This window comes from Oncorhynchus kisutch, linkage group LG23 (assembly GCF_002021735.2).
Source record: "Oncorhynchus kisutch isolate 150728-3 linkage group LG23, Okis_V2, whole genome shotgun sequence".
In the NCBI taxonomy this organism is placed as follows: domain Eukaryota; kingdom Metazoa; phylum Chordata; class Actinopteri; order Salmoniformes; family Salmonidae; genus Oncorhynchus; species Oncorhynchus kisutch.
In genome coordinates, this window is record NC_034196.2 from 38,328,684 (window position 1) to 38,352,263 (window position 23,580).

Here is a 23,580-nt window from a genome sequence, read left to right on the forward strand (position 1 = left end):
TTCTGAACTCCTTTCGAGGACAAATCCATTGACGCAGTCAGCATGAGCGATCACTAGGACTACCAGATGTAAAACTGATGCATTGCACCTTTGAGGATGGGAAACACTGGAACAGAAGCATGGCTGAGGCCACCACACGCTTTGGAAGAAAAACAATGTGGTGGTTAAAGTAAGAAGATGATTGGATCATGAGCTTGCCAACCTATACAGATGGAGATGAGATTATGTCAAAGTTGCGCCCATTAATATATCCCTTTGTAAGAGCTTTACCATTTGTATACCCCCCCCCCCCACACATAGCTTCCACCGTAGTACAGCTTGTGCTGTCCAGCTCTCGCAGATAGAAAGGCTGAAACACACTTGTATTGTTGGGCTGCAGAATCAACAGCTACATATCAGGATTATCACTCCTAACATATAAAAAATGAATATTATCACTTGACTATAAAGAAGGTCCAAGCCTTAAATTGGCCATTGAAATCCTTTCAATGGATATACCGTACATTGCCATAATATGACAAACCTGGCAACATAGTGATATTCTGTAACGAAGAACCCGGTTTTGGTGCTATTGATTTTACAATGAAGTGTGGTCCAATCTCAATATCTGACTGTTCTATTTATACAGTTTCAGTGTTTCCTCAACCACTCTGGTGCAACTTGCCATCCACCTAAAAGAGCTGTTTCATTGGTGTGTCTTTGCGCCCCGCCTGGAAAGCAATGTTAGTGGAAAGACTGGAGTGGCGTTGGGTGCCTTTACTCTGCGTTTTTAGTGGGTTTGTTTAGATGACTTCATGCAGTACCCGGGGCCTCTGGCTGGATTAGACAGATTAGAAAGTGGAGGGGTGGATTGAGTGACAGGGCAAATATTGGGATGGGACGAGCCTCCGACAGGGCAGATAGAATGCTGTCAGAGAGTCTGATTGCGATGGAATTAACGAGACCGGTTAGGGGCTATGAAAATGGGGCAACTGGGGAATGAGATGGGGGGATAGATAAAGAGAGAAAGACAGGGATATGGTGATGGAAAGAGAGAGAGGCCTTTAGCAATGCATGGTAAACTGGACTGCTAGGCCACGAATGACGTCCCAACAGAACCTTTCGTAGAAAGACCATCCAGTGTGTCCTCTGCATGCTTAGCCCCAAACTCAACATTGATCACTCATTCTCATCTGTTGTTACCCAGCCAGCGGTGACACAAAGCTGTAGCTCTTGTGATGAAGACAAGACAGGCATTTGCTAATAGAGGTCTCAGAGTATCAAGACAAAGAGGTGATGAATGCGTTGTATTGCTGTTCTGACGCATTCATTCACTAACAAAGGTGATAAGGGGGTTGAGGTTGATGTACTGCTTATAATAGAGCATCTCTACTCTAAGCTAAAAGTTCTCTATCAAGAGATCTCTATGTGGGTGATTCTCATGAAACACAAAATATGTTGTTGTAGTTTGTCCATAAATCACAAAAATTGTATACCAGTTGAAGTTTACGTTAAACTATAATATTTATTATAATCAAACACAGTTTCTGTGGACATGTATGTCATTAACGTAATACTTTTTCAAGTTCCTGTAAAAAACAATTTAAATAAAGTTTTATTTACCCACGATGCATCATCTAGTGGAGTAGTAGAAGCTAAGTTAGTTTATTAATTTATATGCCTTCAGAATTAGTTTTTTTTCTCAAACACCCCCTCACCCCACTTGGCTTCTCATTACTGAAACGGCAAAAAAAAAGCTCAAATTTGGAAGAAAAAAAGTCTGATTTCATTTTAATAGAATTTCATTTGAAATATTTATATTTTCAGTGTTATGTTTAACTCAGGCCTTTTCATTAGGGGAGCAATGTTAAAAAAATATAAAACATTTATTTGTTTTTAACTGTTTTGGACTGTTACATTAATGAACATTTGGGGGAAATTGTGATAAAATGCATAATATTGGATCATTAATAATATATAATCCAAAAAAAAGAAGACTTCAGAATGATAGTAGCCTTGCATGTTGGGGGGGGGGGGGGGGGGGAGACAGCAGATGTCTTTTCCATTACAAATCATGCTACACCAATACACTTTAGAGTGACTGCCCCTGGACAGCTGTCGCTGTTAAGTGACATATTAAGCTCTAGTGATTGAACATTTCCCCTATCCTATATATGAGCCTAGCTCTTCTAAAACTGTTTCGTGACCGAGTGGTACCTTTTCAGAAAGGCTCTCTCTGCTCCTCAGCAAGCAGTTTGTCCACTCTGAATGTGGACTACAGTCAACGTAACATCATGTGTTGTAATATTGCATGTGAGATGGCTAAGCAGAATGACAACCAGCTGGAAGATGTTACACATCAAGACAGAAGTACTTCTCCAACTCACAACTTGACAAGACAGTCATACTGTAGCTGTGAAGGGCCAAGCTCATTGACATTACATGAGGCCAGGAGGGACTATTCTTGAGGGCACGATGTGACAGAATGATCCTATAGAGAAATACATGGTGTAGAACAGACATGGTTCACTGTCATTTAGAATGAAGAAGTGTCTCACCTCCATACATTAGCCTACATTCAGATCTGCATAATTCTCTGCACACCTGCTAGAGAAGCTGCAGGTGCAAAGAAGTCTCTGTGGAAAGGGAATCTCCACACTACACTACATCTTGCGGTGTTACCATGGTCAGAAGCTCAGACACTCAGGAGTTTTGATGAAAGCCACTGAATGAAAAACATGTCTCATTACAGTCTGTGTAATGTTGGAGGGAGATTTCCTTTTCCCAGTATCTGCAAATCTCTGGAAAGTTGTACGCCACTGAAAAAGCCCCAGGTGTTATTAGGTAAACAAAGGTTTAGTTGTGTTGTTACTCTGATGTGGCTCAGTTGGTAACACATGGTCCTTACAAATGCCAAGGTTGTGGGTTCAATTCCCACAGGGGACAATGTATGCACTCACTACTGGTAATTACTGTGAGGTAAAGTGTCTGCTAATGTGCATTTGAGAATGTTGTGTGTGGTGAAGAAGAAGTCCCAGGTGGTCCCCTGAGTCAGGCTAGAGGTCAGATGAGGTTTTGGGGGTGGTGTTAGAGGGAGGTGTGAAGTGGCTGTGATTGGTCACCAGGCAGATCAGCATGGCCAGATGGTCCTATGAAAGATCTGACAGGAGGGAGCCAATAATAGGAGGAGAGGCACTTATCAGCCTTCCACTGATGGGACTCCAATAGTGTCCTCACAAAACATCCTGTTGCACCACTCACTTGTTTTTTGCTTCTTTCAAACGATTCCCACAAAATAGAATTGCATAGAATTGCAAATTCCCATACGACGAGGAAGTACTGCTAGTCCTTATTGTGCCCGCACTGTTTTGTACACAGTGAAGGTCCCGGTCATCGCACGCATATAGATAGACAGTATGTTGTAATTGTGAGCAGGGCTTGGGTTCTATGCCATTCACAAGGCTGGCCATTGTGCTATCTTACAAATGGGCGGGTTACACAGGAATTGCTGGAGAGCCAGGTCTTTCATGGAGCTGACCTATTACTTTGACACTCAGCTCATTTGGCAGAAAGAGGTTAGACAGTATGCAAGGCTGCATATGATTTAATAGGCAACACAGTGGCACCAGACAGAAACATGTGGATGAGGAAGTGATGATGGAGGCTTTTATGATCCCACAATTAGCTATCCGCTGCTATCTCACCATTGTCATAGTAAGTAGTCAGTGCTGCCCACTTCTAGCGTTTTTTTTGCAGTGTTAAAATGAATTACCTGTAATTCTACACATTTTGCCATGGTGTGTAAAGACAATGTTGCACATTTTCTAGGGGAGAAAATGTTGCCTTTAAAAAAACACAGTTTGCCTCGACTTATGCCATGTTCATATGATATCTGTGTGCAAGTAACTAACAAAATCAATGGGGGCCCCCTGCAGGTCAGGGACCCTGAACACATGCCCTGCATGCCTGATCGGTAATTTGGTGATAATTAGGCCAAGGTTTAGATAGCTGGCTAGACTAACTTATTATTATTTATTTTTTACATAGTTGAGTGACTGACATAACAAGTGGGAAACTGCTGATGCACTACCACATTTCAAAATGGCACCTTGTGTATTCAACTTTTCTAATTCAACAGTTCCCCCTCCAAAAAGGGGGGGGGGGTCGCGGCCCTACGCACAGCGCAATGTCTACTATAGGAAGAGGCAGCTCTGTAAGTAACTGTCAAGTGGTGGGGTTGACTTTGTTTGGACATTTTTTCGAGGTTAAGTTTCTTACATTCTGTTCTCATATTCATGAAATCACAGCTGACGTCTTGTTCAGAATGCAGGCTGCTAAGTCTAAATTTGGCCAAGATACAGTATATGAAAATATTTGTATCTTTAAAATTGGGGGGGGGGGGGGGGGGGGGGGGGAGTTGCTACAATGCGTGTCACTCATACCACTTTATCTTTCCAGATCTGTTACACAGCAGCTCATCAGTGTCTATTAGATTTGAATGAATGGTCTAACACAGAAGCAGGTGAAGGCCGTAATAGTATGGTTGGCAGAGGAAATGCTTAGGGAAACTGAATGCTCCAAGTGCACTAGTCTTTAAGTGTTACACATTCAGATGGATAAGGGGCTTTCATTGGAGCCATTGATTTGACTCCCTGGCTTTGAATCGTAACGGCCATTGCCTTTCAACAGGAACGTGATGCCTCTTGGTGACTTAAGTGCTTCTAGTGTTTTCACATACTGTAGTAGCACACAGCTGGGTTCAGCAAGTTGTGGAAGAGACCATTTAAACCTAGTCCTTAGCGGGTCCATTCTGGTCTGTATTTTCAGCTGGCGTTAATGAGGCGCAAGTGTCAAACGCACGTTAGTTTGCATTTTCGACCAATTAAAGACAGCGATCTGCTATTTTCAAAAAGTTGCGCAAGGATTGGTAATTTACCTGTCTTATAGCAGCTCGTTTGTTCTCAGATAGGAGGGGTGGAACTATTTGAGGTGTGTCCTTCAGAACATTTTGAATTTTGACATCGGTAACGCAGCTTAACCAGTCTAGACACACACTGCCCATTTGCACATGGCATAATATGCTTTTGGTGCTTGTATAATTCCCATTTAGAAACTGCTGCCTTTACCCCAGGCCTACTATAATGAAGGCTGGTTCAACAGCAATGGCCATGTTATGATATCATTACATTTCGCATGTATTTATTGTTGTAAAAAAAAATATATAAGATTGTTTGTTTTAATTTATTACAACCAAATATATTAGAATGATTCACCTTGGTTTTATGGTGACGATGTCCGTGGCACGTGTACAAATCAACTTCTGGAGTTGTGTGAATGGGATCTGATCTGTAAAATGGTTGCGATTATGTTCTTCAAATCAAATCAAATCAAATTGATTTATATAGCCCTTCGTACATCAGCTGATATCTCAAAGTGCTGTACAGAAACCCAGCCTAAAACCCCAAACAGCAAGCAATGCAGGTGTAGAAGCAAGTTCAAGCATGTTCTTGAAACATATTTGGGAGCAGTACAACAGTGAGTGGACATTGTCCCTTTCTCTTTATATTGGATCCTTGTCCAGCTACTGTGAAATGTTTGGATGTGTTTAAAACCCTCCATCGTCTGTGTTGTTTGAATATTAAATGCCCACATGGAGAAATTATGGTGCCTGTAAGTGTGATATTTAAAACAAGTTGTTATTTCGTTTCTGTAAGCTATTTAACAAACCATAACGGCCTGACATTGGAATTGGAGTTGATTCCAAGGCAATACATAAAAGACCGTAAATACACAACTTGAAGCAACCACATATTTTCCCATGAAGCACGTTCTGATTGGCCAACTTGTTTATTTATCAAAACTAAGCCCTTTTGCACCAATGCCAGCAAGTCCACCGATAATTGTGGTTGTGAAAATAGCCCAAATATTTCTGACACCCCTCCCGAACCACCAACGCTTAGATTGACCATTGCGTTAGGTTTGTTAAAATAGAGCCCTCTGTGACAATGCATAGGCCTATTTCTCCTTCCATATGCTGAATGACGTGAACATCTGATGAGTTCGCTTTACACACCACTGCTTGTTCACCAAAGTGACATCACTGCATTTCTTACCAAAGCTCGTTGTTTTACGCGGTCCCTTAAGATTGAGAGACAAGGCTCTTATTCATATCTTCGCTGTTTAGTTTGTTTGTTAGCTTGTTTTTCAAAAATGTTTGTGTCACATGCTATATGGGGACAATACTGTACAAAGAACCTGCCTGCATGAGCTTGGCACAGACATGGTGGCAATGCGGGTGCATTTTAATGTATCCATATGGCATTGAATACATTTTCAGAAGCAGACCACTTAGTTTTCTCTCCCAAAATAGCATTTTGGAACGACCAGGTTTGTTGTAATAATTGGCAAATAGGGACGGTGCACATGCCAGATCAGCGTAGCGATTGTATGAGCCATGTAAGGAATTTTGCTCATGAATGAACTGCACAGCCAGGAAGAATCTTAGCTGAATAATTCATGTCCATCTGCGCAGGCAGAAGTACGGACAGGTAGGCTCAGCTGGCACCTGCAACCATTCACACACATTCACACGATCACGTCATATGTGAAGACCCCAATAAAGCATAGTGCCGTGGAAGAGAAAGGTGGATGGAGAGGCCCAGTAGTGCTATGATAGAGTAGTAATAGAATGGCTAGACCTTCTTTTATTTTACCTTTATTTAACTAGGCAAGATCAGTTAAGAACTAATTCTTATTTTCAATGACAGCCTAGGAACAGTGGTTTAACTGCCTGTTCAGGGGCAGAACCACAGATTTGTACCTTGTCAGCTCAGGGGTTTGAACTTGCAACCTTCCGGTTACTAGTCCAACGCTCTAACCACTAGGCTACACTGCCACCCTTAAAGGGATACATCGGGATTTTGGCAATGAAGCCCTTTATTTAGTTCCCCAGAGTCAGATGAACTCATGGATTCGATTGTTATGTCTCTGTATCAAGTAGGAAGGAAGTTAGACGTAGTTTCGCGAGCCAATGTTATCTAGCGCTAGCAAAATGACTGTAAGTCTATGGTATCTACTAGCATGCTAGCAGTTACCATAGGCTTCCAGTCATTGCACTAACGCCAGTTAGCTCCTTCCTGGAGGGGTCCGGGGGTAGAATCTGAGGAAGATATATAACTTGTTGTAACTTGTCACTCTGATGTTAAAAGTGAGTCTTAGCAGAAATTAAAACGTTTTTTTAAATAATTATAATTATAATAATAATTGCAGTGGTGGCAACTCATTTAGTGGAAACACTGACGTCACTACTAATACTATTACAGTGCATTTCTCTCTCCTTGCCAACTGTGTCTCTGTCATTCACTTTTATGTTCCAGTTGTGCTGAGCCATTTAAAACAGGGCTAGATAATCCTGTTACGAGAGCTGAGAATGCATCTCCCTTCCCACGTTGGCACGTACACATGCAGCCGTATTCATGAAAGATCACGTGGGGATTCCGTTGTGGATCGGTGTGATGTATATAGGGTTGTTTTTAGACATTTTTCTTTGCAGAGGTTGAGTGCTGTGGGCCACATGATGGTCACGTGATCTTGAGGGATCATGAGAAGCCGCCAAGTGAGACACACCACGGAACGGATTAGCATAATCCTGTGGGGAACGGGTGTGATGCTTGATGGTCCTCATTTACATATCCCTGAGGTCGGACCAGAAACACAAAACAATACGAGCTTCTTGTTCCTCACACTTGAGCGTGTTTTTAATGAATGCTAAAAACAGTTAACCCTTAAAGGATAAAAAGAGGTGGGGGGGGGGGGGGGGGGGGGCTTGGTTTTAACCTCCCTCTCTTGTAGACAGAGGACAGCGAATTTAATCCAGTTTTCTTTTTCATCTTGTGTGTCACAGGAACACAGTTGCAGCTTGTGGTTTGGCTGAAGGCATTAATAGGAGGTACATGACAAGTACTGTATATGACAAGTATTGTCTTATTTAACATTTAGCCATCAACTTCTATAAGTCTTCACCTTACATCCATCATTAATGCTTTTAACCATAGGTGTATCATGTGTTTCATAGTGTGTCATGCTTTTTAATGTGCCAGTGAGGCGTTTCAGGTATATCTAGATGTTGTCTCTCAATCAACTTGCACATTATACCACAACAATCGTGTGCCCTTTAGGTAGAATAATGCACCTTGGTTTGCAAGTAGCAGCGGTAACCGTTTCTGGTTCTCTTACCTGGGGCCCCATAGGAGTCACAGAGCTGGTGTTGTTGCGGTGTTGCTACGTTGCAGGTGCCCATATGAACGTACAGCACGTTTTTCACTGCATATCTGTCTAGACTGAGGAAATGGATTTAGCACCAAGCTGTGGGAACACCTGTATTTACACATGCCCTAATATAACTAAACCCCCATTGACTGGGAGCAAAGGTTATCTGTAGGTCAAATCTTTAAAACATGCTATGCTTCCAAGTATTTAATTAAATCATAAATCCATTATCTTTGTCTGTTGTCAGATAGATTAGGTATGTTTGTGAGCTCAGTACTATTTCAGGCGTTTGTAAATCGATGGTGTTCTTGCATTTTGGTGTACTCTTGATGTCATGGTTGTTGTCGTTAGTAAATGAGATTGTTGTCCCGTCTCTGGCAGTGTTGGCAGCTTGGTCCCTTGACATTTAGCTAAGACGAGATGAAGTGAAAAGCCTCAAGAGAAACTATTTTGAGCCTTGAATCAATTTCTTGCTGTTCTGCTGTCAACTGTGATAAGAACAAGTAGTTGAGAAAAGTGTTTTCATGAAGTTGTGCAAATGGAACATTTAGTGAGAGAAGTTACCTTTTGAAATGGAGTATTTTCAGTTTAGGAATATACAGCAGTTTATATTAATTTGGGGATCAGATAAAAGTTTATAAAACAATCTACATTTCTACACAAAATATGAATACTGGATGATAATGGAAAAACAGTTGCAGATGTAACACATTGATACCATTAATGTTCCATCCACACGGCTTTGATATTAGTCATTACGTAGTCATTACAGGCCTGTTATGAATCAAACCTACTATGCAATACTCAAACAACATTAAGATTAAAATGCATAAAGAAATGTTTACTAACCCTCTTATTATTTATGTCTATGGGGTTTTAACTGCCATTCTATTTACAAACATCCTTAACGCATCCGTAACCCATCCTTAACTCATCCATAACTCATCCGTAACTCATCCGTAACCCATCCTTAACTCATCCGTAACTCATCCTTAACTCATCCTTAACTCATCCGTAACTCATCCTTAACTCATCCGTAACTCATCCGTAACTCATCCTTAACTCATCCGTAACTCATCCGTAACGCATCCTTAACTCATCCGTAGCTCATCTGTAACTCATCCGTAACTCATTTCATCTTATTTGGGGATATGACAGAATTATTTACGCTGGTTTATTTAGTGTGAAACTTGTGTGGGTGTGTGTTAGCGTAAACAAGGCCCAGTTAGATAGACAGTGTTGACTGCTTGCTAGAGCTCTAATCGGTCTATCTATGGGGATCAGGATTAAGATAGCTCTGTGTGCTTCTCCTGTACACCATGGGCAAAAAGTGTTGAGTAATGTTTTATTTTAACGTTAGGGCTAGATGCAGTGTCAACAGCAAATGCATGTTGATCGAGGATATCTTTGATTTACCAGTAGAGATTTTCAATCTGTGGTAATTCCAGTTCTTTGTCTATGTGAGTGTACTATATAATGGTCCCACGTTTTACGTCAAGCTCTTCACCCTCTACTCTGACAATCATCCTTTATGAATTTGTATATTCAATACGTGTGATGCATATTACATTGCACACATGAACAAGAATTTTGCTTACACACGTTTCTTTCTTTTTACCTCTGCAGGGAACGTCAACCTTAAATCAACTTGATGGGGAAAACTAGGAGAGTCCCTTTAAGATGACACGCACAGACCCGCCTGACATACTGGTATCGACTGTGTATAAAGATATAAAAGTGTTCCCTGTTTCTTCGCACTCCAAGTCCTCCCAACCCCCCGAACAATGTGATTCCCCAAACCGAAGCACACTGGACAACAATCAGGATAACAAGAGGCACTGCCGTACCTTTGACTACAAGTCACTGGAGTACCCTAAACACCACACATTCTCAATGGAGCACCCTTACAGGAGGGCTGACAGGCATGCTGCTAATCCAGACATGGCCTGGAATGCCTTGGGCCGCCAGCAGGGATACCGCTTTTCTGCACCGGACATTTTCAACCACAGACTGACCCCTCAGCCATTGGTCTCAGACATGGCTAGTGAGGTGGTTGTTCCAGTGCAAAGGAAAAGGACCAGGTCAAAAAGTGCCCCCAGAGTCCAAACTAACCTTACCCCTGTGTCCTTTGAGGAGTCCCCTTCCATGGGGAGGAGGGGTAGGGAGGCCCGGAGGGCACCTAGGGACCCTAACTGGAGACCAGAGGTGTCACCACGTAGGGAGTGCTCCTACGCAGCAACCAGGGCACTAATGCATGAGGTGCATCCCATCAAGCTCCAGCCACAGAGGAGTGATGCCAGCCGATATTCACCCCTCTATGTTGCTGAGAATGTAGAAGAGGGAGGGCCGGACAAGCCAGCCACCAGCCCTCACGTCAGGTGTCGGGTGGACATCAAACCAGATGTGGCTGTCTTGCAAAATACTGGACGGAAGCCTGCTACACCCAGAGTTGACATACCTTGGCAGAGGTACCCTAGTGGAGGAAGCAGGAGCCTGACAGTACCTCGCCATTTCACCTTCTCAAGGACCTCAACTCCCACTGACTCTTTTGGTGGTGAGTATGGGCAGGCATACCAGTATTCCCGCAGCATGCCAAATAGTTACATTCAGCCCATGGAGATGCCTCTGCAAAGAATGCCTTCCCCAGGTGATTACTATGGCAGGGAACGCAGGGCTCATTCCAGCCCCAATGTGCCAACCAAATTATTTTATGCAGACGACCCTGGGAGGTATGTGGCCACAGCCCCTCCCCAACCAAGGACTTACTATCAGGATGATCGCTATAGTATGCCAAGCCAAAACCTCACTCCCAAAATGCAGTATGTACAGGATCCAAGGACCCGCGTGGTGCATACTGTACCAGCCCGATCCTATTACACAGAGGTAGAATCTTACCCATACCCAGTTCAAGCTGCATATCCGAAAGCCTATGCAGCAAGTGAACCAGGGCCATATATCATTCAAACCCCGCCGGCAAGAACATTCTATGGAGATGATCTAAGGACTTATCAAATTCAGTCTGTTCCCCCGCGGATATATTACGCGAATGAGATGTATACACCTTCACAGGAGCATCACATTCCAGCAAGGGCATATTATACAGAGGGACGTCGACATGCGCGAGTCGTCCAGCCTCAACCAGATGACTGGTACGGCTCTGAGGTGTCTGGTTATTCCACCCATCACCCTGCCTCGTATGGATCTCAGGTCACCCCGACCAGAGCTGTTAGGCAAGAGCCAGCGCTAACACCATGGTATGCTAACCCGTGCATTGAGCCACCACGAATCGGCACCGATTCCAAACCTTACTCGAGGTCTTGGGATAATATCCTCAACTCCCGTGTGGAGAGGGAGCAGCCTATTCCAGTTCAGCGGGGTCGGAGTTATGAGAATCTTATTGCCCAAGCAAAGCGCACTGCGTCCGAAGATGACAGACCACAGCCAGTAGTTGTCAACCTTTCCAGTTCACCGAGACGTTATGCAGCCTTGTCTTTGTCTGATAACTCTCTAATTGACAAAAGCCCAACATCGGAGTCAGGGAAGACCACTTCAAGTAAGCTCTGGTTCGTAGCCCCTGAGATCACCATCACTGATAATGACATTCGACCAGGCAACCTTAACAAATTTGAGGCACGAAGAGCCAGCTGGGATGTGCTGCACTCTAAAAGTGCTGTGGTTCCAGAAGCTTCTCAGCCAGACACTATGTCCTGCTCTGTGGACTCTACCAAAGAAAAGACGCACAACAGCGCCTCTCTACAGCAAAGCCTGGAGCAACTTGATGAGCTTCTAGCTGATCTTGTTACTGACTACAAACCCCCTGCCACTAGGAGGCCAAGTGAGGATTTGTTGGACCAACTCAAGAAGCTGATCGATGAAGAAGAAGCAGCATCTCTGTCCAGAAAAGGTTCAAAGGCAGGGTCAGAGGAACCACCCCTGGACAAGCAACCCACCTCTATTAGAATGAACCCTGACGCCCTTCGAGATATGGACTGCAGCAGTGATGCCCTGAGGAGTGGAGACGAGTGCTCCCCAGACCAGAGCCCAGACGAGGACGACAGCATGATGTGCTCAAACAACAAATGCCGACGGACAGAGACCCTATTCAATGCTTGCCTCTACTTCAAATCCTGCCACAGCTGCTACACTTACTACTGTTCCCGCAACTGCCGCAGGGAGGACTGGGACATTCACAAAGAGAGTTGCCTGTATGGCCGAATCGGCAGCGTGTGCCGCCATATCATCAAGCACTGCCGGGAGACTGTCGAGGTCCACAAAGCCTTCTCGCGCATTGCCAAAGTTGGCTTCCTTTCCCGGGGAAGGGGAGTGCTCTTCCTGGGATTCCCAAACCCAGGGCTGTCCGGTAACTTCCTACAGTACGGCCTGGAGAGCCTCCAGATGTCCCCGACTTACCTGTCTCTACGGGAGCTGGACGGCTTCAAGGACAACCTGGGGGAGTATTGCAAGGAGCTCCAGGAGGCAGGCAAGGACTATGACCCAAACGAATGTTTCCTCTTGAATGTATCCATTGCCGTTGGCGAACAAATGCCTGACGGACCTTCACCAAGGAATCAAGCCCCAACTGTCAGGAAATATGCCAAGGTGGCGCTCGCCTCCTACAGCCCGGAGAAGAGTAAGGTTCTTAAGAAAGAGAGGGATATGGAGACGTTGATCCTCACGCCACCCCCTGGAATGGCTGACATCGACAATGAGGGAGAGGAGGGCAGGAAGGCCAGGGAGATCTGCTTCATCAACATCCAGCGGGAGCTGCGAATTCGAGGAGTTTTTCTACGCCACGAATATCCAAAGGTATACCAGCAGCTCTGCGAGTTTGTGGAAAGTAACAGGAGGTTCATCCCCACAACCATCTACCCCATTGACAAGAGGACTGGTAAGCAGTTCATGTGCATGATCATGGCTGCTTCTGAGCCCAGAACACTGGACTGGGTAGGCACCCCCCATCTCCTCGATGACATTATTTAAGTGCACCTTTGGTTGTACATATATATGTATAGAAATACATATATATTGTTATACATATCTATATATCAAGCCTATTTATTATAAATGTTTGTAGATATGTATTTTACTATTGAAAAGAGATATATTCATGTCTGAGTGGTCAGTATTATTCATTCTTGGAATATTGCCTGTCAGATGCGGATATGAGTACAATCGGCTCCATTATTTATTTATTTTCATCTTTGAACTTAATTCACCATTTAGTAAATGTATTCACAACATTAATCATTTATTGGTGCCAGGTCATTTTCTATTCTATTATTCTGCATTGTTCTTATTGGGGCAGGACTTTTGGTAGTAAAACTTTTTTGTTGTTGTATTAATTAAACATTTCTAAATGCATTATTTGAGGCTAAGTAACAAGTGACTAAGTAAAACGTGACTATTTTTCATATCTGATTGAAGTGGCATATAATGCAGAACATTTTAAAACATGTATTATTTTCTTAGCTACTCAAATCATTTCTATGCAAAGGAAAATGCTTAATAGGATCATTTCCACATTCTAGTAAAACTGTTATTTGCGCTTGATAAAAGGATACAGAAATACTATTTATATTATATTATATTATACAATATTATATTATATTATCCAGTATCCACAGGACATAACTATCCTTCTTTTAGAATGTCACATATTTTATTAAACTCTAACAAAAATAAACAGTTTTTGATGTAATTGAAATGAATGAGATTAACAAAATACAATATTTTGGGTGGATTTAAACTACTAGTTCCTCAGAATGCTCAGAAAGACACTGTTTAATGAAAAAAAGGAAAGCTGTGCTAATCTAATTGTCTTAGAAAGGGGTTTCAAAGTCTCACTGCTTAGATTGGTAGTGCTGTAAATTGTTACCTTATTCCTGAAAGTGGTTTTATTGACGTGAGTTTTTTTATTTCAATGGTGCTTTAATGTATGCTTGGTAGAATTACTGGAGCAATAACGGACTTGAAGATAAACGTAAAATGATTGATATGGTACCAGTCGTGTGTTATACACAATAGGTGTTGGCTTGTACTGTTCAATTTGAAACACTGTGAATAGTAAAATAAGTCAACCATTCATCAACTTTAGACATGGTTGGTACCGTGGAATCATGCAATCTCACATAAGCTAGTTTATAAATTGCTATTTTTACATAATTTACAGAGCATAATATATATGAATTAGCGAGCGAGATTTGTTACAGTTATTGTCCTTAGAAAAAGGTGAGTCAGGTTTGGCAACAGTAGCTGTATGGTATGTAAAGTTTAAATGCTTGAAGAAGTTAGTTGTGTATTTGTGCTGCACTAGGTTGATTACGTGTGTGATATTTTTTGTATGAGAATGAGAACCTTCAAAAAGAAAATGGGATATGAACAGCTATGTTGTCTCATAATTATAATTTTATTTTGCCTTAGTTTGCAGATTAAAATATCGAACAAAACCTCAGTATCCAGGAAATGTTACAAAGAGAGCATTTCTCTAAAATGTTATTTTAGACAGATCTCTTTGACAAGGGACTCGCATACATACATATTGTTTCTGTGTGAAATTGACAATTTTTCATTACTCTATGAATTCTAGAGTTTATTTTAAACCAATGTTCAGTATCTACTGCTCTTTTGAGCTCAACTATCTGTCAGCAGCAGGTTTACATAGAGTTCATTCATATCATAGCTCAACACTTTCTGAGGAAGGACTATTGTTTATAGCCTGTAGCACATATTTCAGATACACTTGTTTGGCTGACTGGATGTGTACAGATGCAATGAGAACGAAGTGACTGCATGTCGTTGTATTTCTTTTCCTCAGCTTTATCATAACCTCAATGATGACAAAATACAATAACCTGCTTGATGATTTGATATTTAAACATGGTTGAGAACTATTATACTATAGAAAAAAAATATTGATATTTTTTGATTGTTCAGCCATTCAAGTTAAAACAAGGAAATAAAGAGACCTCAAAATAAAAAATGTTTAGAAAATTTAGTTTGTTGTATTTTTTCTACTTTCATCATATGTATCTGAGTATGTGATATTTATAAACGTATCTAATAAATGGAATGGGAACACTGGTCAATGCTCTCTGCCTGTTTTTTAGGTGGAAATACAACCACGTGATTCTGGTGTGATGGGCCACATCACTTTGGCTAAAATGTTGTTTGTGAGTTTGTGTGTGTGCGAGTGTGTCCGCTTCAGTCACTGAAAAAAGAAAGAAAGAGGTCCTTTCAGCTCGGTCTCACACCAGCCAATAGCAGGCCAAGCAAACCAGTTACCACTTTTACCCGTTGCACCATTTACCCTTGTTACCCAGCTCCCCTGCAAAGCTACCATAGATATCCCCAAGTGGCTGATCACTAAGTGGATGGCCACTGGGAGTGAGGTAAAAATGCAAGTGGAGGGTTAAACTAAGTGCGGGCTGGCAGGGGGCACTAGTCCCACTCATTAGTTCATGAAAGGAAGTGAACCCGTTTGATCAACAGTGGCCCATATGTGACAATGTGTGTGTGTGTGGGGGGGGGGGGGGGGGATGGGTGAGGGATGCCTGAGAGGATCTGGGCCAGAAGAACAGCCCATTCAATTGCCTTTGAAACTCATGCAGTAAGTGTACTGGGCCCATTCCTTTCATGAGCCTCCCTAGCACCAAAGGCTATGTCCTATTTCAAGTATCCAACATTTGCAGAGTTTTGGAGAGGTAAGTTGCCCAAAGACGTAGCACTATAAATGATATTTGAGATGTAGTGGAAAAATGCCACTACTGATACATAATGATTAATGTACTCAAATAGAGACTGTTCCTATATTAATGTTATACGATATTATATATTGTAATATAATATATTAATGTTATATAATATATAATATTAATGTTATAATATATCATATTAAGTCAAGACACCAGTAAAATGTAGATTCCCTTGCCTATGAAGAGCCTGGTTTGGTCATTGTACTACACCAAGTTCTTTATACAATTCAAGGTTGTTGTTTTTTTCTCACCTTTATTTAACCAGGTAGGCCAGTTGAGAACAAGTTCTCATTTACAACTGCGACCTGGCCAAGATAAAGCAAAGGAGTGTGACACAAACAACAACAGTCCCTAGCCACGTCCTTCCTAGCCGAGTCCTCAGAGCAAGCGCAGACCATCTGACTGGTGTGTTTACGGACATATTCAATCAATCCCTATCACAGTCTGCTGTTCCCACATGCTTCAAGAGGGCCACCATTGTTCCTGTTCCCAAGAAAACTAAGGCAACTGAGCTAAATGACTATCGCCCCGTAGCGGTCACTTCCGTCATCATGAAGTGCTTTGAGAGACTAGTCAAGGATCATATCACCTCCACCCTACCTGACACCCTAGAGCCACTTCAGTTTGCTTACCCACTCCAATAGGTCCACAGACGACGCAATCACACTGCACACTGCCCTAACCCATCTGGACAAGAGGAATACCTATGTAAGAATGCAGTTAATCGATTACAGCTCAGCATTTAACACCATAGTACCCTCCAAACCTGTCATTAAGCTCAAGACCCTGGGTCTTGACCCCGCCCTGTGCAACTGGGTCCTGGACTTTCTGACGGGCGGACCCAGGTGGTGAAGGTAGGAAACAATATCTCCACCCCACTGATCCTCATGACTGGGGTCCCACAAGGGTGCGTTCTCAGCCCTCTCCTGTACTCCCTGTTCACCCATGACTGCGTGGCCATGCACACCTCCAACTCAATCATCAAGTTTGCAGATGACACTACAGTGGTAGGCTTGATTACCAACAACGATGAGATGGCCTACATGGAGGAGGTGAGGGCCCTCGGAGTGTGGTGTCAGGAAAATAACCTCACACTCAACGTCAACAAAACAAAGGAAATGATGTACTTCATGAAACAGCAGAGAGAGCACCCCACTATCCACATCGACGGGACAGAAGTGGAGAAGGTGGAAAGTTTTAAGTTCCTCTGCGTACACATCACGGACAAACTTAAATGGTCCACCCACACAGACAGCATGGTGAAGAAGGCGCAACAGCGCCTCTTCAACCTCAGGAGGCTGAAGAAATTTGGCTTGTCACCAAAAATACTCACAAACTTTTACAGATGCACAATCGAGAGCATCCTGTCGGGCTGTATCACCGCCTGGTACGGCAACTGCTCTGCCCACAACCGTAAGGCTCTCCAGAGGGTAGTGAGGTCTGCACAACGCATCACCGGGGGCAAACTACCTGCCCTCCAGGACACCTACACCACCTGATGTCACAGGAAGGCCAAAAAGATAATCAAGGACAACAACCAGCTGTGCCACTGCGTGTTCACCCCGCTATCATCCAGAAGGCGAGGTCAGTACAGGTGCATCAAAACTGGGACCAAGAGACTGAAAAACAGCTTCTATCTCAAGGCCATCAGACTGTTAAACAGCCATCACTAACATTGAGTGGCTGCTGCCAACATACTGACTCAAATCTCTAGCCACTTTGATAATAAAAAAATTGGATGTAATAAATGTATCACTAGTCACTTTACTTTAAACAATGCCACTTTATATAATGTTTACATATCCTACATTACTCATCTCATATGCATATACTGTACTCTATACCATCTACTGCATCTTGCTTATACCGCACGGCCGTCGCTCATATATTTATATGTACATATTCTTATTTATCCCTTTACACTTGTGTGTATTAGGTAGTTGTTGTGAAATTGTTAGATTACTTGTTAGATATTACTGCATGGTCGCAACTAGAAGCACAAGCATTTCGCTACATTCGCATTAACATCTGCTAACAATGTGTATTTGACCAATAGAATTTGATTTGATTTGAGTTACACATGGAATAAACAAACGCACAGTCAATAACACAACAGAAAAGTATATATACAGAGTGTGCAAATGAAGTAAGATTAGGGAGGTAAGGCAATAAATAGGCCGTAGTGGCAAAATAATTACAATTTTACAAATAAACACTCAAGTGATAGATGTTCAGAAGATGAATGTGCAAGTATAGATACTGGGGTGCAAAGGAGAAAAATATATAACATTTAAATCAAATAAATAACAATATGGGGATGAGGTAGTTGGATGGGCTTTTTACAGATGGGCTATGTACAGGTGCAATGATCTGTAAGCTGCTCTGATAGCTGATGCTTAAAGTTAGTGGGGGAGATATGAGTCTCCAGATTCAGTGATTTTTTGCAATTTGTTCCAGTCATTGGCAGCAGAGAACTGGAAGGAAAGGTGGCCAAATGAGGAATTGGCTTTGGGGGTGACCAATGAAATATACCTGCTGGAGCCCGTGCTACGGGTTTCGCACTATTGGTTAGAGCTTGTAAGTAAGCATTTCACTATAAGTTGTATTCGGCGCATGTGACAAATAAACTTTTATTTTATTTGCTGTTATGATGATGAGTGAGCTGAGATAAGGTGTTGCTTTACCTAGCAAGGACTTATAGATGACCTGGAGCCAGTGGGTTTGGCAACTAAAATATAGCGAGGGCCAGCCAACGAGAGCATACAGGTCGCCGTGGCGGGTAGTGTATGGGGTTTTGGTGACAAAACGGATGGCACTGTGATAGACTTAGACTGCATCCAATTTGCTGAGTAGAATGTTGGAGGCTATTTTGTAAATCGCCGAAGTCAAGGATCGGTAGGATAGTCAGTTTGACGAGGGTATGTTTGGCAACATGAATGAAGGATGCTTTCTTGCGAAATAGGAAGCCGATTCTAGATTTCATTTTGGGTTGGAGATGCTTAATATGAGTCTGGAAGGAGAGTTTACAGCCAGACACCTATGTATTTGTAGTTGTCCACATATTCTAAGTCAGAACCCTCCAGAGTAGTGGTGCTGGGCGGGCGGACATGTGCAGGCAGCGATCGGTTGAAGACCATGCATTTAGTTTTACTTGCATTTATGAGCAGTTGGAGGCCACAGAAGGAGTGTTGTATGGTCTTTGAAGCTCATCTGGAGGTTAGTTAACACAGTATCTAAAGATGGGCCAGATGTATACAGGATGGTGTCGTCTGTGTAGAGGTGGATCAGAGAATCACCAGCCGCAAGAGCGACACCATTGATGCATACAGAGAAAAGAGTCAGCCCGAGAATTTAACCCTGTGGCACCCCCATAGAGACTGCCAGAGGTCCAGACAACAGGCCCTCCGATTTAACACACTGAACTCTATCTGAGAAGAAGTTGGTGAACCAGGCGAGGCGGTAATTTCAGAAACCAAGGTCGACGTGCAAACTAAACGAGACATTAAACAAGCACACCCACTGGTCACATGAAACACTGCATCGAATGCGAACTACTGGAATGTCGTTTTGCACTTATATTCTTACTGTGACAAACAATACACAACTCAGTCTTCCAAAGTATTTTTTTGCTGTTAAGGTTTTGCGTAAATTGCAATAATATGGTATATTAGTTCACCGCTCAAAGGTTTGGTCCTTGGTTTAAACACAGCACTGGCCCAACGCCTTACATTTCAGACATGAGAGAAAAGTCAATACTGACGTGTATCATACACCAATTTGGGATTAAATCTGGTTGGAAGTAATTTTCTTATTTGCAATGCTGGTTGTGTTATGGGACTTTGGCACCCCCTGGTGGTAGAATCACTAACAGGTTTTTACACAACCAGACATACTGACGGGATCTGGATCCTGGAACTGGATCCTGGACGTCCTGATGGGCCGCCCCCAGGTGGAAAGGGTAGGTAACAATACACCCGCCACACTGATTTTTACACACACATATGACTGAGTCATCTAACGGGAATTGAACGTTAAATTTAAAAAAATTCTAATAACATTCTTAAAAATCCTTTACAGTGATGACTGTTTGCAAATCCTATCAGTTTCCCACATTGATCGAATGTCATCACATTGAATATATTTTTTGTAGTTGAAATTTGATTGTTTTAATTTAAATATTAGACGTACATGGAGGACAGCGACAGTGATCATTTATAGATTGAGCTTGATAGTTTAGCTGCATCTGTGTAGAAACCTGATGACAGTGACAGCTTGAGTTACACATGTTCTCCACAGAAAAGGGATTCAACCAGTTTGTGCCCACTGGTTTTTACTTCCAACCGTTCAAAAGTAAGAGCCAAATTTGTAGGAAGTTAACAGAAACCGTGTCGTTCGTCCCAACCGCTTTCTCCGGTGACCCCATTTTCAAATTAGGACCCTTTTGTTTGGGTAATGTTGCCCTATAGGGGTGATAGGTTGCCTAGTGGTAAGAGCATTGGGACAGTAACTGAAAGGTTGCTAGATTGTCACGTCCGTCGTTTGATGGATTGGACCAAGGTGCAGCATGGTAGGCGTACATTTTTCCTTTATTTTTAAATGACACAAAAAAAAAAAAAATACAAAAACGACCGTAAACGCTACATGCAGTGCAACTACACACTAACATATTCAGGATCCCACAACTAAAGGTGAAGGCCTAAGTATGATCCCCAATCAGAGACAACAATAGACAACTGCCTCTGATTGGGAACCATACCCGGCCAACAAAGAAATAGAAAAACTAGAATGCCACCCAACTCACACCCCAACCTAACTAAATAGAGAAATAAAAAGGATCTCTAAGGTCAGCGCGTGACATAGATTGAATCCCCAAGATGTTCCTAGGCTGTCATTGTAAATAAGAATTGGTTCTTAACTGATTTGCCAAGTTAAATAATGGTTCAATAAAATAGGGTCCTCTTTTCCCATTCCGGTCCAGTGTAATTTGTATATAGAATGTATTTGTTGTAGTTATGATTGATGTTATCATGTCTTTATATTTTTTTATTTTTTGTTTTACTGCTGGTGACATGTTGCCCTACCTAGTTTTACCCAATTGGAGACCAGCCCTTTTTGTGTGCATGTATTACTTAATTAGGACTTTACAGTGATCTTTTATTTAATTAATGTATTTTCTGTGCCTTATAATTGAATTTCTATGGTTTGCTGTGCCTCTTCATCTTTTTGTGTTTTGTAATTGACGTATTGTAGACTCCTTCCCCTTGGCTGGTCTCCTTGGAGATGGGAGTTAGTCCAGGTCTGCCACATCTGGGCCTGATCAACTAACAAGCTACCTGAGCTCCTTAAAATGGTGGTCAGCTGCTGGAGGAGAATGACTAGCTCCGAACCACTGCTGTCACTATCTTGTGACTTTGATTATCTGAATGTGCCGGTGGACTTCTGTTAAGAACACTTTTGTGATGGGAAATGGCACTCATCCAAGCTCTAGGCCTCAGCCAGAAGAGGTAGTAAAGAGCAGTTTACATTGCTTCTCTGTAGCCACACACCAGGATCGTTTTTGCAGAGGAAGTCAGCTGGTCACACCAGCGCTTCATAGTGAGGGATCGAGACACTACTAAAGCTTTGTTTCGCCAGGGATGGAGAGGTCTTAGATCAGGCAGTATCAGGGAGGCCTTCCTAGATGAATACAGAAATCTAATTTACATAAGTATTCACACCCCTTTGCTATTACAGTCCAAATTGAGCTTGGGTGCATTCAATTTCCTTTGATCATCCTTGAGATGTCGCTACAACTTGATTGGACTTGATAAAGAAATAAACACACCTGTCTATATAAGGTCCCACAGTGGACAGTGCATGTCAGAGCAGTCCAAGCAACTGTCTGTAGATCTCCAAGATAGAATTGTGACTAAGCATATATCTGGGGAAGGGTATTAAACTATTTCAAGAGTGTTGAAAGTTTCCAAGAGCACAGTGGTCTCCATCAATGAGAAATTTTAAAAGTATTTGCATCCCTGCATAGAGCTGGCTGTCCAACCAAATTGAGCAACTGGGCAAGAAGGACCTTGGTCAGAAAGGTGACCAATAACCCAATGACCACTCTGACAGAACTATAGAGTTCCTTGGCTGAGATGGAAGACCCTGCCAGAAGGACAACCGTCACTACAGCAATTAAACAATCTGGGCTTTTTGGGAGAGTGGCCAGACGGAAGCCACTCACGACAACAAGCCTAGAGTTTGCAAAAAGGCACGTGAAAGACTGAGATCATAAGGCAAAAGATTTTGTTGTCTGAGGAGACAAAAATGTAACTGTTTGGCCTGAATGCAAAGAGCTATGTCTGGTGAAAACCAGGCACAGTTCATCACCCGTTTAACACCACCCCTACCGTAAAGCATGGTGGTCGCAGCATAATGCTATGGGGATGCTTTTCAGCATCAGGGACTGGAAGACTGGTAAGGATAGAGGGGACAATGAACCCTAGACCCACTACAATTTGCATACCGCACCAACAGATCCACAGATGATGCAATCTCTATTGCACTCCATACTACCCTCCCACCTAGACAAAAGGAACACCTATGTGAGAATGTTATTCCATGACTACAGCTCAGCGATCAGTCCCCTCAAAGCTCATCACTAAGCTAAGGACCCGGGGACTAAACACCTCCCTCTGCAACTGGATCCTGGACGTCCTGATGGGCCGCCCCCAGGTGGAAAGGGTAGGTAACAATACACCCGCCACACTGATCCTCAACAGATCCCCTTATCTCAGCTCGCTGATCACCATAGCATCTCCCACTTGTAGCACATGCTCCAGCAGGTATATCTCTCTAGTCACCCCCAAAACCAATTCTTTCTTTGGCCGCCTCTCCTTCCAGTTCTCTGCTGCCAATGACTGGAACGAACTACAAAAATCTCTGAAACTGGAAACACTTATCTCCCTCACTAGTTTTAAGCACCAACTGTCAGAGCAGCTCACAGATTACTGCACCTGTACATAGCCCACCTATAATTTAGCCCAAACAACTACCTCTTTCCCAACTGTATTTAATTTTAATTAATTTATTTATTTTGTGTGTTTTACTTGCTATATTGTATTTACTTTGCCATCATGGCCTTTTTTGCCTTTACCTCCCTTCTCACCACATTTGCTCACATTGTATATAGACTTGTTTATACTGTATTATTGACTGTATGTTTGTTTTACTCCATGTGTAACTCTGTGTCGTTGTATCTGTCGAACTGCTTTGCTTTATCTTGGCCAGGTCGCAATTGTAAATGAGAACTTGTTCTCAACTTGCCTACCTGGTTAAATAAAGGTAAAATAAATAAATAATAAATAAATAAACAGGGGGCCCCTCAGGGGTGCGTGCTCAGTCCCCTCCTGTACTCCCTGTTCACTCATGCCTGCACGGCCAGGTACAACTCCAACACCATCATTAAGTTTGCTGATGACACAACAGTGGTAGGCCTGATCACCGACAATGATGAGACAGCCTATAGGGAGGAGGTCAGAGACCTGACAGTGTTATGCAAGGACAACAACCTCTCCCTCAATGTGATCAAGACAAAGGAGATGAT

General features: G+C 42.6%; 1 protein-coding gene across 1 annotated transcript in view; it reads left to right on the plus strand.

The window, feature by feature from the left end:
• Positions 1 to 15,327, plus strand: part of ajm1 (apical junction component 1 homolog) — a 30,443-nt gene extending 15,116 nt beyond the window's left edge. The window contains exon 2 of the mRNA XM_020458273.2: positions 9,874 to 15,327. Coding sequence (XP_020313862.1) covers positions 9,928 to 13,227 — 3,300 coding nt within the window. The 5' untranslated portion in view covers positions 9,874 to 9,927 and the 3' untranslated portion in view covers positions 13,228 to 15,327. The remainder of the gene's footprint in view (positions 1 to 9,873) is intronic.
• The last annotated feature ends 8,253 nt before the right edge of the window (positions 15,328 to 23,580 follow it).